The 13,176-nt window shown below is 35.6% G+C and overlaps 1 protein-coding gene across 1 annotated transcript in view; it reads right to left on the minus strand.

The window, feature by feature from the left end:
- CUL5 (cullin 5) overlaps positions 1-13,176 on the minus strand; it is a 34,050-nt gene that overhangs the window by 12,610 nt on the left and 8,264 nt on the right. The window contains exons 3-10 of the mRNA XM_064441253.1: positions 11,880-11,979; positions 10,355-10,531; positions 7,248-7,389; positions 6,024-6,169; positions 5,867-5,947; positions 4,549-4,642; positions 1,074-1,204; positions 178-285 (exon numbers count right to left, since the gene is read on the minus strand). Coding sequence (XP_064297323.1) covers positions 178-285; positions 1,074-1,204; positions 4,549-4,642; positions 5,867-5,947; positions 6,024-6,169; positions 7,248-7,389; positions 10,355-10,531; positions 11,880-11,979 — 979 coding nt within the window. The remainder of the gene's footprint in view (positions 1-177; positions 286-1,073; positions 1,205-4,548; positions 4,643-5,866; positions 5,948-6,023; positions 6,170-7,247; positions 7,390-10,354; positions 10,532-11,879; positions 11,980-13,176) is intronic.

A 13,176-nucleotide genomic window follows, 5' to 3' on the forward strand; every position in this document is an offset into this window, starting at 1 on the left:
CAGATTAAAAGCTAATCAGTTGCTACTAAGTTTCATCAATATTTTAGTCTGCATATTTACTAGAGTACCAGCAACGTCTACATTTAACAGTGATTTCACACAAAGATTTCAGAGACTTCGTAATATGAATTACAACAATTCTTGAATTGAAAACAAATGATCAGCAGAAACACATACCTTATCTCTTGCAGTAAGAAATCTTGGATCATCTTGAAAAGCTTCTTTAACCAACTTACTAAATCGATTAAATAGTGTGAGCAATTGCTCTACGTATTTCTCAGAATCCTAAAGTTAGAGGCAAAAAAATCAAATAGAAAAGCCGAGGCTCCACAGAATTCAGTATGAGTTCTCATGTAATTCCCTAATCTGTAATAATATAGTATCCTCAAGCCTGCATACTATGAATGAGCATTTTATCTTTATTCTCTGTACTGAAGGGCTCTACCGCACGTGAGCCTCAACACAGACTTTCAGGATAGTATTGCCAATATATAAACACATGTATATACAGAAAAAAGAAAAAAAAAAAACAACTGTCAAATATTGTGTAATACATTGAGAACTTTTTTTTTTTTAGAAAGACCAATAAGAGGCACATCCTAATTGCTGCAGATACTCAGGCCTCCTAGACCCAGAGAAAAAGATGATAAAAAGATGAAAAAGAACAGTGGGGAAAAAAACCCTTTTAATTTCCACACTGAACAACCACTCTTAGATTGAAAGCAAATTTCAAATTTCATCAGGAAGTTAGAATTCTGAAAAAATTGATTATGTCTTTTTAACTAAGATGCTAATACAATCCTGTCCTACATGCATCCCATCCACTTAATTTATAACCTTTTCTTTACTGCATATTAGATTTGCATTTTAAAGCTACAACTGAAAATGTAAGGAATAAAGTTATTCTAAAGACATTTAAAACTTTCAGTGGATCAAAATTTGATGTTTAAGCACAAAATCTTCAAAAATTATTTCCATTCACAGGTATGTCCCACAATTAGTATTTAACTTTGCAAAGTTGTTTTTCTCAAAGTTATTTTAATAAAATAACAATGAAAAAACAATACACTTACAGTAGTAATTGTTTCAGCAGCTGCTACCATATCTGCAAGTCCAGCACTAACAATATGTTCTTCCAAATCTTTTAGCATAGGCTCTATGCCATTCGGAACTTTATCCATCAGTGAAAACATTAAATGCAACTCTGAAAGATACAAATACTGATAAAGCCACCAGTCAAAGACCTGTATAAAAACCAAATATACTGCATTTCTGCTAGGGATATCTAGATGGAACACTGAATACGTGAAGAACAGTGTTGCAGTTTAACCGAAACCAGAACAAACAAATAATCCGATTCATCCCTTAAAATGAAAGATGTTTTGAATATTGTTCTAATTCTGGTCCCACAAGGAGATTCTTCCAAAGGCAAAAGGAGATATTTATTACAATGTAATAATTGCTTATGCATATAATATCACAAGCTCGAATAAAACCCCCTGAAGTCAACAGCAATTTGGATTAAGTCCAGGTTCTCAGTGTAACTGCCTTAAAACCCTTGGCAAAAATGGGATTCCAATTTCAGTTGAAAGCCTACAGGAGTTTATGCAGGAAATTGTATGGATTCAAGATTTTTTTTTTTTTAATGAAAGCCAAACAGAGCTGTCTGTGTATCTTCCCATACCATCTACAATGTTTTGTTTAATTAAAAGCATGCCAAATTCTAAAGTAACCAAAACTGACTAAGGTAAATAGCATTTTTGCTTTCTGTTTTCCCAGAGTTTATTTTTCCTGAAAATTACCAGTTCAAAACTCTAAAAACTGATATAGTTTACTCATCTACTTTTTGTGAACATTGCAGGGGGTGGGGGGTGAGGGGGGAAGGTACTAAAACACCAATAATCGTCTTGGCAAAGCTGTCCACAAAGTGACACCTGGATTAAGGCCACCAGATTGTTTTAAAGACACCACAGAGATCTGAACTAAGCACAGCAAAGTACTCTGCTTAATGAAGTAGAACAAACTGATCATGGACTCTGATTCTTTATTTGACAGAAGGAAAAAAAATAGATTTGCTTAGTTCCTCGATGCTATATCTACTGTGAAGAGGGACAAGAGCCAGAGGCCTTGACTTCGTCTTCTCTTCTGCAATACTTTTGTCAGCAATATCAAGATCTTGCCACCACTGCGGATGAAATCTGTTATCAACTTCTGTATCCCAACAACTGTTGCAAAACCAAATAGAAAAGCAAGGCACAGAAGAAAAAAAAAATCCTTTTAGAACATAATGCAAATTAAAGAATGGAAACTACCAACAACCTTCAACAAGAACTTGCAATGCTACTAGAGACAACTCACAAAGGGCTAAATGATGGGACTTCAGGAACCAGAAAAAAAAAACAGGGTCTGAGGTGTTCTGACTCAGTGCAGTTAAGATGTACCATAAGTGATGGCAGCACTGTTTTACATAGGACATGTCCAAAAAGCTCACTCAACCTTTACTGGATCTTTTCATTTCTACTTTAAAAAAGGGCAAGAGGGAGGAAGAGATGGTGGAAAAAAAGGAAACGAAAAGATATAGTAAAGGGTTCTACAGCTGTTTCTGCAAACTAGCGATGGCAGGAATAAGCAAGGAAAAATAAATTCAGTTTCTCCTAATAAGTGGTGGCAAAGCAAGGCTTCAGGTGTATCCCTAAAACTGCAGGAACCCAAAAACCCCAGATTCTTCAAAGGCAGATTTCAAAGAAACAAAACCAAAAGGAACATTTCACTGGAATTTCTCTCAGAATACATTATGACACCGAAAGGCAAAGAAATCCTTATAGCTGTTGGGGCACTTGAAAAAGTTCTGTTTTCATTTTGTATTCACAAAAGCTAGGTTTACTTTTTATTTCTGCTATGAAGTACTTCAAGAATAAAATGTAGGTCCCCCATCCCTAACACCATAAAGCAAACAAAAATGCACTAGGCCAATCTGAAGAGCGTTTGCAAGTTATGGCAACTTTGATAGATTTTAGTTGGGAAACACTGTGCCTTCCTTGCTTTGCATAGCATGTAAATATTAGTACTTAACATAACAGAGTATTTTACAGTACAGTGCCCAGCTCATAGCCAAAAAACCCAGCCCTTTTTTGTCAGATGCTGTTTAATACAGAAAACATCATAAACTTCTTTGGGGCGAATAATATCAGAGACAGACATGCATAAGCAGAGTACAGCAGAGGATACTATCAGATATGTATATTACTATGCATAGCTCCAGTGTTTAAATAGATTTTTAATCACCTGCACCCTTCATTAAAACATTTTAAACAGCATAGGTAGGTCTAGGGGAAAAAAATTTGAAAGAGATGCTTGAGTTGTTATATACTAGATGGAAGCATTTTGCAAGCAAGCAGTATGATGGGGCAGCTGCAGCTGCAAGGGAAGAGGACCGTGTGAATACTTCAACCAGTTTCTATAGAAAGATGCTTTGGATACTATAGATGAACCCTTCTGAAACTCTGCATTTAAATAAGCCTCCTGTAGTTTCCCAAAGGCTGTAACATATACTCATAAGTAGTCTGGTAGCTTTCTAGATTTAGCTCTGGACTACTGCCAGAAATCACACTGCTAGATGAACAGATCAGTATGACATAGTTTTGAGGTCAAATATGTTCTGAAATGCTAGTTTTAGAAGTATTTTCCACACCGTTGTAAGTCATAAAACAGTTTTCACATCTGCATAGAAATGAAAACTTCATATAGACATTAGCAAATATTCCCTGGCTTCAGGATACTGAGACTTCAAAAAAAGTAATTAACCTGTGATTTCAGCTTTTCTTTTTTCCAAATTCCCTACTTGATTTATGTCATTTTAATGACTTACCTAGTTTGGTTTATCATACATGACCAACACAAGACTTTTGAATCCCACTGACCTCTCAATTCATGGCAGCAGTTAAAAAAAAACTTATGAAAACTTTAAAAACATTCAGTACTCATGGTGACATACTGGCTATAAAACCAGATAAAAACTTTCAGAGATTTTGTTCATTGACCTATGGGTCCTGCACTAATAATCAAAATAAGAAAAGTTTCTCCCTGCTTTTCAGAACAGCAGCTTTGTAAAGAGGTGCTTCACTTTTTTTCCAGGGGGAATGGGGTAGTGGGGCAGGGAATGAAGGGGGAGTGTTTGTATCTGAACTATTCAAATAGAAAATAGGACACATGCAACATTTCCTAGAGTTGGTCAACATGAGGAAAATAAATTGTAGGAAAACCAAAGAAAACAAAGCACAAAACACTCTTTGCTTTCAAGTAAGTTAAGAGCTACCCAGTCATTCAAATTAGGGTATTGTACATACACATTTCAGAAGTGATATAAAAAAATACTAACCCATGATGGTAATTTTTTGTGGGATAAAATTGCCCACATGCAGTAATATTTTATGTACGAAACACTGCCAGCATCTACTGAAAACAGTAATTTGATACATCTACAAACAAATCTATTTTTACGCAGTTGATGCTGAGTTCATCCTGCACTGTTCTTGAAGCTTCACTTACTTTCTGTTTCATTTCGTTTGATCATGCCTTGGCATTCAGCTAAAATAGTCTCTTTAAAAGATGTCACCAGGGCATTGACGCAGCACTCCATTAGCTGAAATATATTAAACACAGAATTAGCTCATTTAGCCACGTGAACACCAAAGTCTGATCTGTCTCAAGTTTGCCATGACACAAAATCTAGCCTGTTCTCAACAGCTGTGCTCTGTAAAATAATTAATTCATTCACTGATTCATAGAAGTATGGGTAGTCTGAATAAAATCTATACAGGAAACCGTATTTCTTTAAAACGTGTAGGTTAGTAAATGTGGTAATCTCTCTTCCAAATCAGTAATGAGCTTAATATTTCTGTCGCCTCTTTTCTCTCAAGGGAGCCATCACTTTTGGAACACCAACTACCCTACTTAGTTTCCAAGTATACATCCAAGGGCTAAGAATAGTTCTCATTCCAGCATACCCTATTTGGACCAGGCTGGTTGGCTTGAACAAGACACTACAGCTAGATCTAGAACGGAAACTGCTCATACACGTCAGGACCATCTTTCGTTTGCCAGCCTCTTTGTACAGGTTACAGTTTATAGCTGTGCAAAATGAATGATCTACAAGTTAACAAAAGACATAAAATGCATTTTGATCCACTGCAGGAAATTCAAATTTAAAGGTTATTTATTTAGAATTTACTTTAAATAACCTTTTTCCTGAACTAATTTTGACCCAGACAATTATATACTGTTCATTGCAGTTAAATCTTCCTCCAGAATCTGAACTGTGTAAAATATTGCTCAAAGCAGGGGGAAAAGAAAGGAAAAAAGAAAACAACATCCTTTCTACTAAATGGCCGTATTTCAGCCTAAGAGGAAATCTAGAACAGTTTTAATGAAATTTCTGTTGCTCTTTTTATTGTGACAAACAATAGCTCTTTCAGGTATTCTAAATGAGCACTTAGAACCCTCTACCTACTGGAGTGGCCAGCTTATTTTCAAACATCATTCTCATCCACTGTTAAGCATAGAAAAAAAATCATACCTGACTCAAAACAAAAGAATAAAGATCAACTTGAATAAAAATCTGCCCTTCAGTTTGAACTTTTGATCCACATTTACTATTAAAACACCTGTAGAAATTGTAAATTGTCAGATTGGAAAAGTAATAGATTTTTGCAAGAAAAAAATATAATGGATGATTAAAAAAGATAAAATCAAGAGTTTCATGTCAATCTACTGCTATCAAATAATACTGTAACACATACAAAAAATCAAAACTAGAATGTAATAATACTATATAAAATACATCAATTTTTCTACACATTATACTTACTGCTTCTACAGAGTTACATTCACGCCTTGTTTCTAAATATCGTAGTGCTCTTTTCTCTTCTTCTTTTAGTTTAGCATCTGCCTGTGCAAAAGTAGAACAGCAATCATTTTAAGTACTAACACTTCCAGAGCAAAGTTACAAGAGAATTTTTACTTACATATTTCATATAATTCTGTACACCGTTTTGCTGTAAATAAGAAGGAGCCTGTGTTCTATAAAATCTCTCTGTTGAATCCAAATACGCCTTTTCAAAGTTATCCCGATATATCTGAAGCTTATCTTCAGGATTAGAACAAAGGTTAACTGCAAAGAGAAAGTCCAAACTTACTCTCAAGTCTTGGAAACTTATGTGGCTAATAATAAGCAAATCTCTCTCATTAAAGTTAGTCTTGTATTAAAATGAACACTGAACAATTTGAAGTATCCTACATAGGCTCTCTGATCCCTAAAGGTAACCAAAATTGTCTGGTCTTTGCTCCAAAAACATTTAGACTAACTATAGGGAACTGGAAAGAACTGCATACTTATCTACAGTGTTTTAGACATTCAAACATGGTAACCAGAAACACACATACAACTGCAAAATTGGAAAGGCAAAAAAAAGGCAAAAAAAGCTCAGCATAATTCCTAATAAAGTGAAACTTCTCCACCTGACTGAGCAAACAGGCTTTCTTAGACACTGTTCTTAGAATCCCAACATCCTAATTGTAGACTCTTTTTTTGGCATTGGTTTTTTTCTGTTTTACAAGAATCAGAACAGCTTACTGCTACCCAGCAGTGCTTTGCACTGTTTAGAAAAAAGTTTCCACCCTCCTCTCAACTGTTACAGAGAAATAAATAAATGAAGTCCTTAAATGGAATACGCTTAAAAATAAAATTGAAATTGGACATCTATAAAGCCATGTAAAAGAGTGTTAGCCACAAGTTTAATTCAACAGGCTGCAGAGCTTTGAAGAAAAGGCAGGCAACAGTGAAATTTCATAGAAGTTTCAGATACACCGATCTGTTTTGCAAAGATGACAATGATACAAATCTTAGATGCAGCCTGTTTAGCATTTCTTCTTCAAACTGACTGAAGAATCAGACTCGGTATGGATAGGAGCACAGGCATAAGATTGTATCTGCAACCCTAGAAGGTCAAAAAGTAGTTTGCTCTTTGAAAACACTAATTTTGCAGTAACTGATACGGAGCAAAATCACTTAGAAGGTAAAGATTTTAAACAGAATTTAATTGGTATCACATACCACCACCAACAACAAAATCAATACAGAATGCCAAGATAGTAATTCCAACTCTACCACCGCGATTGTCAACTTTGTATGATGAAAATTCATTTACTAAAGTGAAGAGGCCACAGAGATCAGTCTGTGAGAGACATACCATATGATTCTCGAACTCCAATAACAAGCTGAGAGTCAAAAGCTTCTCCTAGTCTTTCAGCATGAACTAGCTTCATTGCACTATCCTGAAGTCTATTTTTTATATTTGAAAATATGGATTCATTCCACGTATCTAGCATGAGCTGTGCATAAGGAAGAAAAAAATAATGTCAGAAAGGTACACAGAGACCTAAGTTTGTGCAAAAGAAATACAAGAGATCAGAAACAGAAATCAAGCAACTTAAAATTTCCAGGTTATATACAGCAGTTCAACTACCTTCAGACCTGATCTTGCTCTAAACTTGTATATAGAAATAATATTCAGCTTACATTCTAAGCTTGCTTTATGTAACTGGACAGCTAGGGGAAGCAGTATTTGATTCAGGTATTAATTCCTTAATTCTGTATTATTTCTACAGTTCTCAGTAATCAGTGAAGTAACTTTTCCAGCAATGCAATGTGTCAGGAGTTACAATATTAGGGGGTACTTCTGAGCCAAACATCCAAATATAGTTTCACTATTTGGCAGGCTCAGTCTTAAATAAAACCAAAAACTCAGTAACACCACAGTTATGTAAAGAAAAAAAAACCTGATGGTTTGGGATTTATCTAACACAAAAGTTCAATATGCAAATAATGCATATTTAATTTATAAAAAACTCCACAGCTCATCTAAGCACTGCAGAGTTTGAAAAGTAGTTACGGAGACTCCTAACAAAATCCTCATCACTCAGAGGGTCCCTTCATATTCCATTGTGCAATTTTTGTTTTCTTTTTTGGTGATGGCTACTGACCCTGCTGCAGATGTATTGCATTACATCTGATACCCAGACCCACTGCCCTGCAGCTGAGCAACACGAAAAGCTCACTGGCAGGCCAGGCCATACTTGTCCACCTGAGCTCCACCAGCTGTTCAGTAGTAAATACTCAAAGCATGTTACATGTTTGTAAAAAAAAAATTAAAATCTTAGTTTGCTTTAGAAGTCAAGCTACTGTGGTCACTTTTTTTGCCCTTAGACGCTGGATCTGGCTCTTTCTATAGGCCACTGAATACCTAGTGAAATTACATCAGAGCTTAAGAGACAATTTTTATTTTTTTCTATCTAACTTGTGCCATTTCATTGCTTTAGAAGAAAGCTCAAACTTACAGGATCTTCAAACTTGATTGTGAATAAGCTTACTGAAAACGACCTTAGGACGATTTGACACAGTTGTATGGCAAAGTTAATAGTAAAGGTTAGATGGTCTTATTCCATTCTTGCTTTCTAAGTTTTAGATTTTAATACAGCAAGACCTCATAAAAGTCATATATCCTTTGCAGAGAGTTAAATTTTCCATTCTCTCTTCTTAACTTCTCCATAACTGTCTCTCAATTTCAGCTAAATTTCCATTTCTGACACTGAAGTCATACGTGTTGGAAGGGAACCATTGTTCAAAACATTGGAACAGTCTTAGAAACAAAGCTTTATTTGATTTCTCTTCCTTGATTACTTTTTTCATTATTTTAACATTACTGATATGCACATTATGGTCGCAATTATAGAATTGGTTTACAAGAGTTGCAAGGAACAAAAAAAATGGAGAAGTAACCAGCAAGCTGTCAAGCAACCTGGCAGGCATATTAACAGCTTTGTCAAACAACTTTTAGCTATTATGGATAAGGAATTTTTACGGAGATATTTGAAGGAAAACACATGTATCATTTTGGGTCACTATATGAAGAACTTCTCAAGCATGAGAAAAGTTTTCACTAGGTGCTTTTTAGAAAGCTACAGAGAATGATGCCAGGAACAGGAAGTGACCTTCACCAGAGAATATGAAATAATAAGATAGGCTGGGGACTCTGGACTTTGACATCCTAGTCATGAGATGGTCCTAACAGGACTGCATGTGAGAGGTAAGATGCAGCTCCATCAGCTACAGTCACCAGCAAAACCTGAGTGGTCAGACACCAGTTCCTTTCTCTCAGTTTCTCCTCACTACTTCCTCCATTCCACCTTGTTTTTTTCTTTCATTTCTTAGTTCTCCTGCCTTCTGCACATGCAGAGCTAAGAGTTCAAGTTTGCCAGATCTCGGAGAGCCTAATAAGATCCCATGCTTTCTCGAGCAAACAACGAAAACAAAAAAGGTAACTTGAGGTGGTGATTCCTCTCTTCGCTGCTGTTCTCTCTTCCTTTTCTTCAAGAGGTATAGAGGATCAGATGTCAAAATAGGAAGGCAAAGAAAAAAACTTGCCCAAAGTAACACATTCAAACTATTTTGTTCTTCCTATCCTGGAGACAGTGGGGCAGTTAAAATGATCTTCAGTACTAAATGAAAGACTGCTAAAGAAATTTCGTTTCCCTACAGAGACTTAAACTAAAGGACTTAACACTTTACAGCTGATATGCTCCATTTTTCTTATAATAAAAGACTAAAGCAACTTAATTATTCGTAGGACTCAGAACACTGAGCACAGCATACTCAAAACCCTAGACTTTCTTTAGGTGTTTGATACGAAAGAGTAAAAAGACCATATTCATAAGATTCTACATGTCCAATCTTTTCATTGATATGACTGACAGTTTGGAGGAAAAAAGGGGAAATTAGGAGATTAATAGTCATATTTAATATGACAGTATTTAATTGGTCATTTATAAAATGCAGAGATGTGCCCCAGTTAAGATCTTGGCCTAGGGAAACAAACTAGGAGTAGAAAGAGTACTCACTTGTACATACCAGTACTTGCTACTCACAAGTATAGACAGAGTAGGTGAATTTACAACGGCCTCCCACCCCAACATTCAAGTCATAATTAAAATAAAATAAAAAAAAAACAACAACAAACCCACAACCAAAAAAGCCCCCAAACAAACCCAAAGCCCAAAGAAGTGCATTAATCACCTGAACAAAAACATTAATAGCCAAACTAAAACCAGAGAAACAGAGTGAAATTACTGGGCGAGAAAAAAAAAAAATTTGCAGGTGTGTTCTGACCCTTGCACTGAAGCAAAGTGATGTGTTGTATTACATGACTGGTGCAATTTCATCTTCGGCTACAGAATCCCTTCTGTACGATTACTGTAGGCAGGACAGCATGCAACAAAACTCTTAAGGCCCATCACTTACCTTTCGAACAATACTGTCTTCTACATTAGACTTCTTGTTGCTGCCCTGCTTGCCCATCAAAGTAATCTCTAGTTGACAAAATGGCTTGGGCAAAATATCACACTGTGTGAAGAACTTGCGCCACTCTACTATATATGCTTTTAGTAAAGCTGTATCATCTTGATGACTCAGCACTCTCTGGAGGAGGCAGGGAGAAGGAGCAGGTAATTTATAAACAATTTTCTGCACAAAATACAGATTGAATTTGCTTATACTGAAATAACTCCCCATATAAAATTCAAATATACAGACATATCAGAATAAGAAAGTCTAGATATTTATTTAGTTTAGAGCAGTAGTTATCAACCCATGGCATTTGGACCGTTTCTAAAGGGTAAAGAAAGGTAACCGCAAACAAGTAGTCAGTATGCTTAAATTTTCCAAATGAACCATTTTTTTTCTTTTTAAGCTATCTGCAAGTCAAAGAGATTTAAACCTTTGGTCCAAATGCACCTACTGGTACAACCGTAATCTAAAAAGAAAACGTGTAAGGACTATATTATATTCTATTCAGCAAAAAGTTTAATTCATCTACTAACCTTTCATTAGACCCAGACTGCTAGTTAACAGGCATATTTTATTAGTGCCTGGAAACTAAAATGGCTGCCATAGTGCCTAAAAAGATGCCCCTCAAATGACAGCCAACACAGACCATACCGAAGGCCCCAGTTCAGCACTGCATTTATGCAAGTAAGCAAGCAAGCTGATGGAACTTAAAAATCAACATTTATATGCCTAGTTATATAAAGGCCTATATAAGACACTATTTTCCTTTAAGCAAAGCCTTAGTGGTGTAAATCTCTTCACTAAAGATGTTGTAGACTTCCATTTTCTCCTTTCCAAACTTTTGTCATGGGATTTTAAAATTTTTTTCTAATCTTGTAACAACCCTCTCTTTTAAAAGCCTTATTACAGAAAACATCTTTTGCTATACATATACAAACACTAAAATTTCCTTTGAATCTACTGATGGTTTCAATCGTTCAGGAGGAAGCCCATAAAACTGGACAGCTAAGCTTGCTGAGTCAATAGCACGGATATTTCTAGTATGCCATACATATGGCTTATTTTAAAGCCATCAATGGACATGTCAGCATAGCAATGAAGCTAGACAAACAAAATTTTTTTTCAGACAGTAATTTCTTCAGAGAATTTTGCCTCAAGAAGTTTAAGTGGATGAAGATTCCATAAGTACTGTTGGATAAACAAAAATAATGCTGGTTTTTGTTTTTTTTTTTTTTTAATATTCTAACACAAAAACCATTGCCCACCCCAGTTTCAGGACTGCGAGAAAACAATGAGCCAAGGCAAATGCTCGAGGCTAAGTCTTCCTTTTGGCAAAGGAGGTTAACAGGGTAACAACGAACTCCAGAACATCACAGAATTTCAAACAAAAAAGCAATCCATTTAGATCCAACAAAAGTCAAAACTATTTGGTTATTTTCCTAACAATATGAATAGAAGTTATGAAACATTAAAAACTTACTGCTTGTGCCTGTTTAATAAAATCAAGGATGTCTTCCTTCAAAGCCTGATGGATTTTTGCTGGACCTTTATCATCCCACAAGCAAACTGCATGCACATCTCTAGAAAACAATTTATCAGTCTTTTAATAACAACTACTCAAAGTTTAATGCTGTAATATATGAAGCTTAAATAGTCATAATTTAAGTATGTCTAAGAAATTAATACACTTTTTATCTATCATTGGCAAACAATACACAGCTAGATCCCAGTGACACATGCAAGAAAACATGTTTGGAGAAGATACTGAAGCTACAAGGAAGTCTTAGAAGCAAGGAACAGCAACCTATCTAGGAAAAGGCTACGGTCAAGGAGAAGATGTAGAAGCCAATTCTGTTTTCAATATCCATTCGATAATCCTCACTGCATTAAGGACAATTTTTTAAGCTTTTCCTTGTCAAAGACAGAAATCACTTGCCAGTAGAAGCATTACTACTCAGACCATAGTATTCTAAAATACTCTCATTAACACGCAGCCTTCACTCACAGTTTTATAATCCAAGCACTACAACATCCTTGTGGTACAAAGGAAACAGAGCTTCCTTGTAAGAAATGTGAGCTTAGTGGCATCAGGTAATTTAAAAGACATTTTAATTAGTTTAATAAGATCACTTAAACATTTCATGACAGTGGTAGCATTTTAAAGTGAATGTGCTGCAGAAAATCTATCAAACAGCATTGCAAAGCAGAATTACATTAATGAGTTTTGATCAATATTCAAATGAATTCCTGTTTTTCCTAGCTGACAGGCCAGCAAGTGTAACTTAATTCCTATTTTCTTTCCCTACTGAAGACTAAATAAAGCAAGTTACACTCCTTACCATACATCACATATAATATGGGCTAGCAAGCCTTGTTTTGACTCATTACCTTCCTCTGGTTCTTCTCCCTCCTTTCAATAGAAAGGCCACATCTTTGCAGGAAAGCAACTATATAATCTGAAGGTATGACTTGGTTCCTATTAAATCACTACAGTTACTTCAATACAAAAGCATCTTTTTTAGTTTAACTGAAAAGACAACACTGAAAAGGTGAAAAGTCCCTTTGACACAGATCAAAGGTGCTGGCCCAGGATTTACAGGTGTCTACCTAACTTGAGCCTTACGCAACTTTCACATGCAGAAAGGGCGTTACTGTATGTAGAACGCCAACTTCCTGACAGCAGTGAAGAAAGCAATACTGGGTAATTACACTCAAAGGGCAGGTAGAAGACACTCAGATTTTAAATTTTTATTAAAAAGCTTATAAAAGAACATTGT

The sequence above is a fragment of the Phalacrocorax carbo genome, chromosome 1, assembly GCF_963921805.1.
Source record: "Phalacrocorax carbo chromosome 1, bPhaCar2.1, whole genome shotgun sequence".
Lineage (NCBI taxonomy): Eukaryota > Metazoa > Chordata > Aves > Suliformes > Phalacrocoracidae > Phalacrocorax > Phalacrocorax carbo.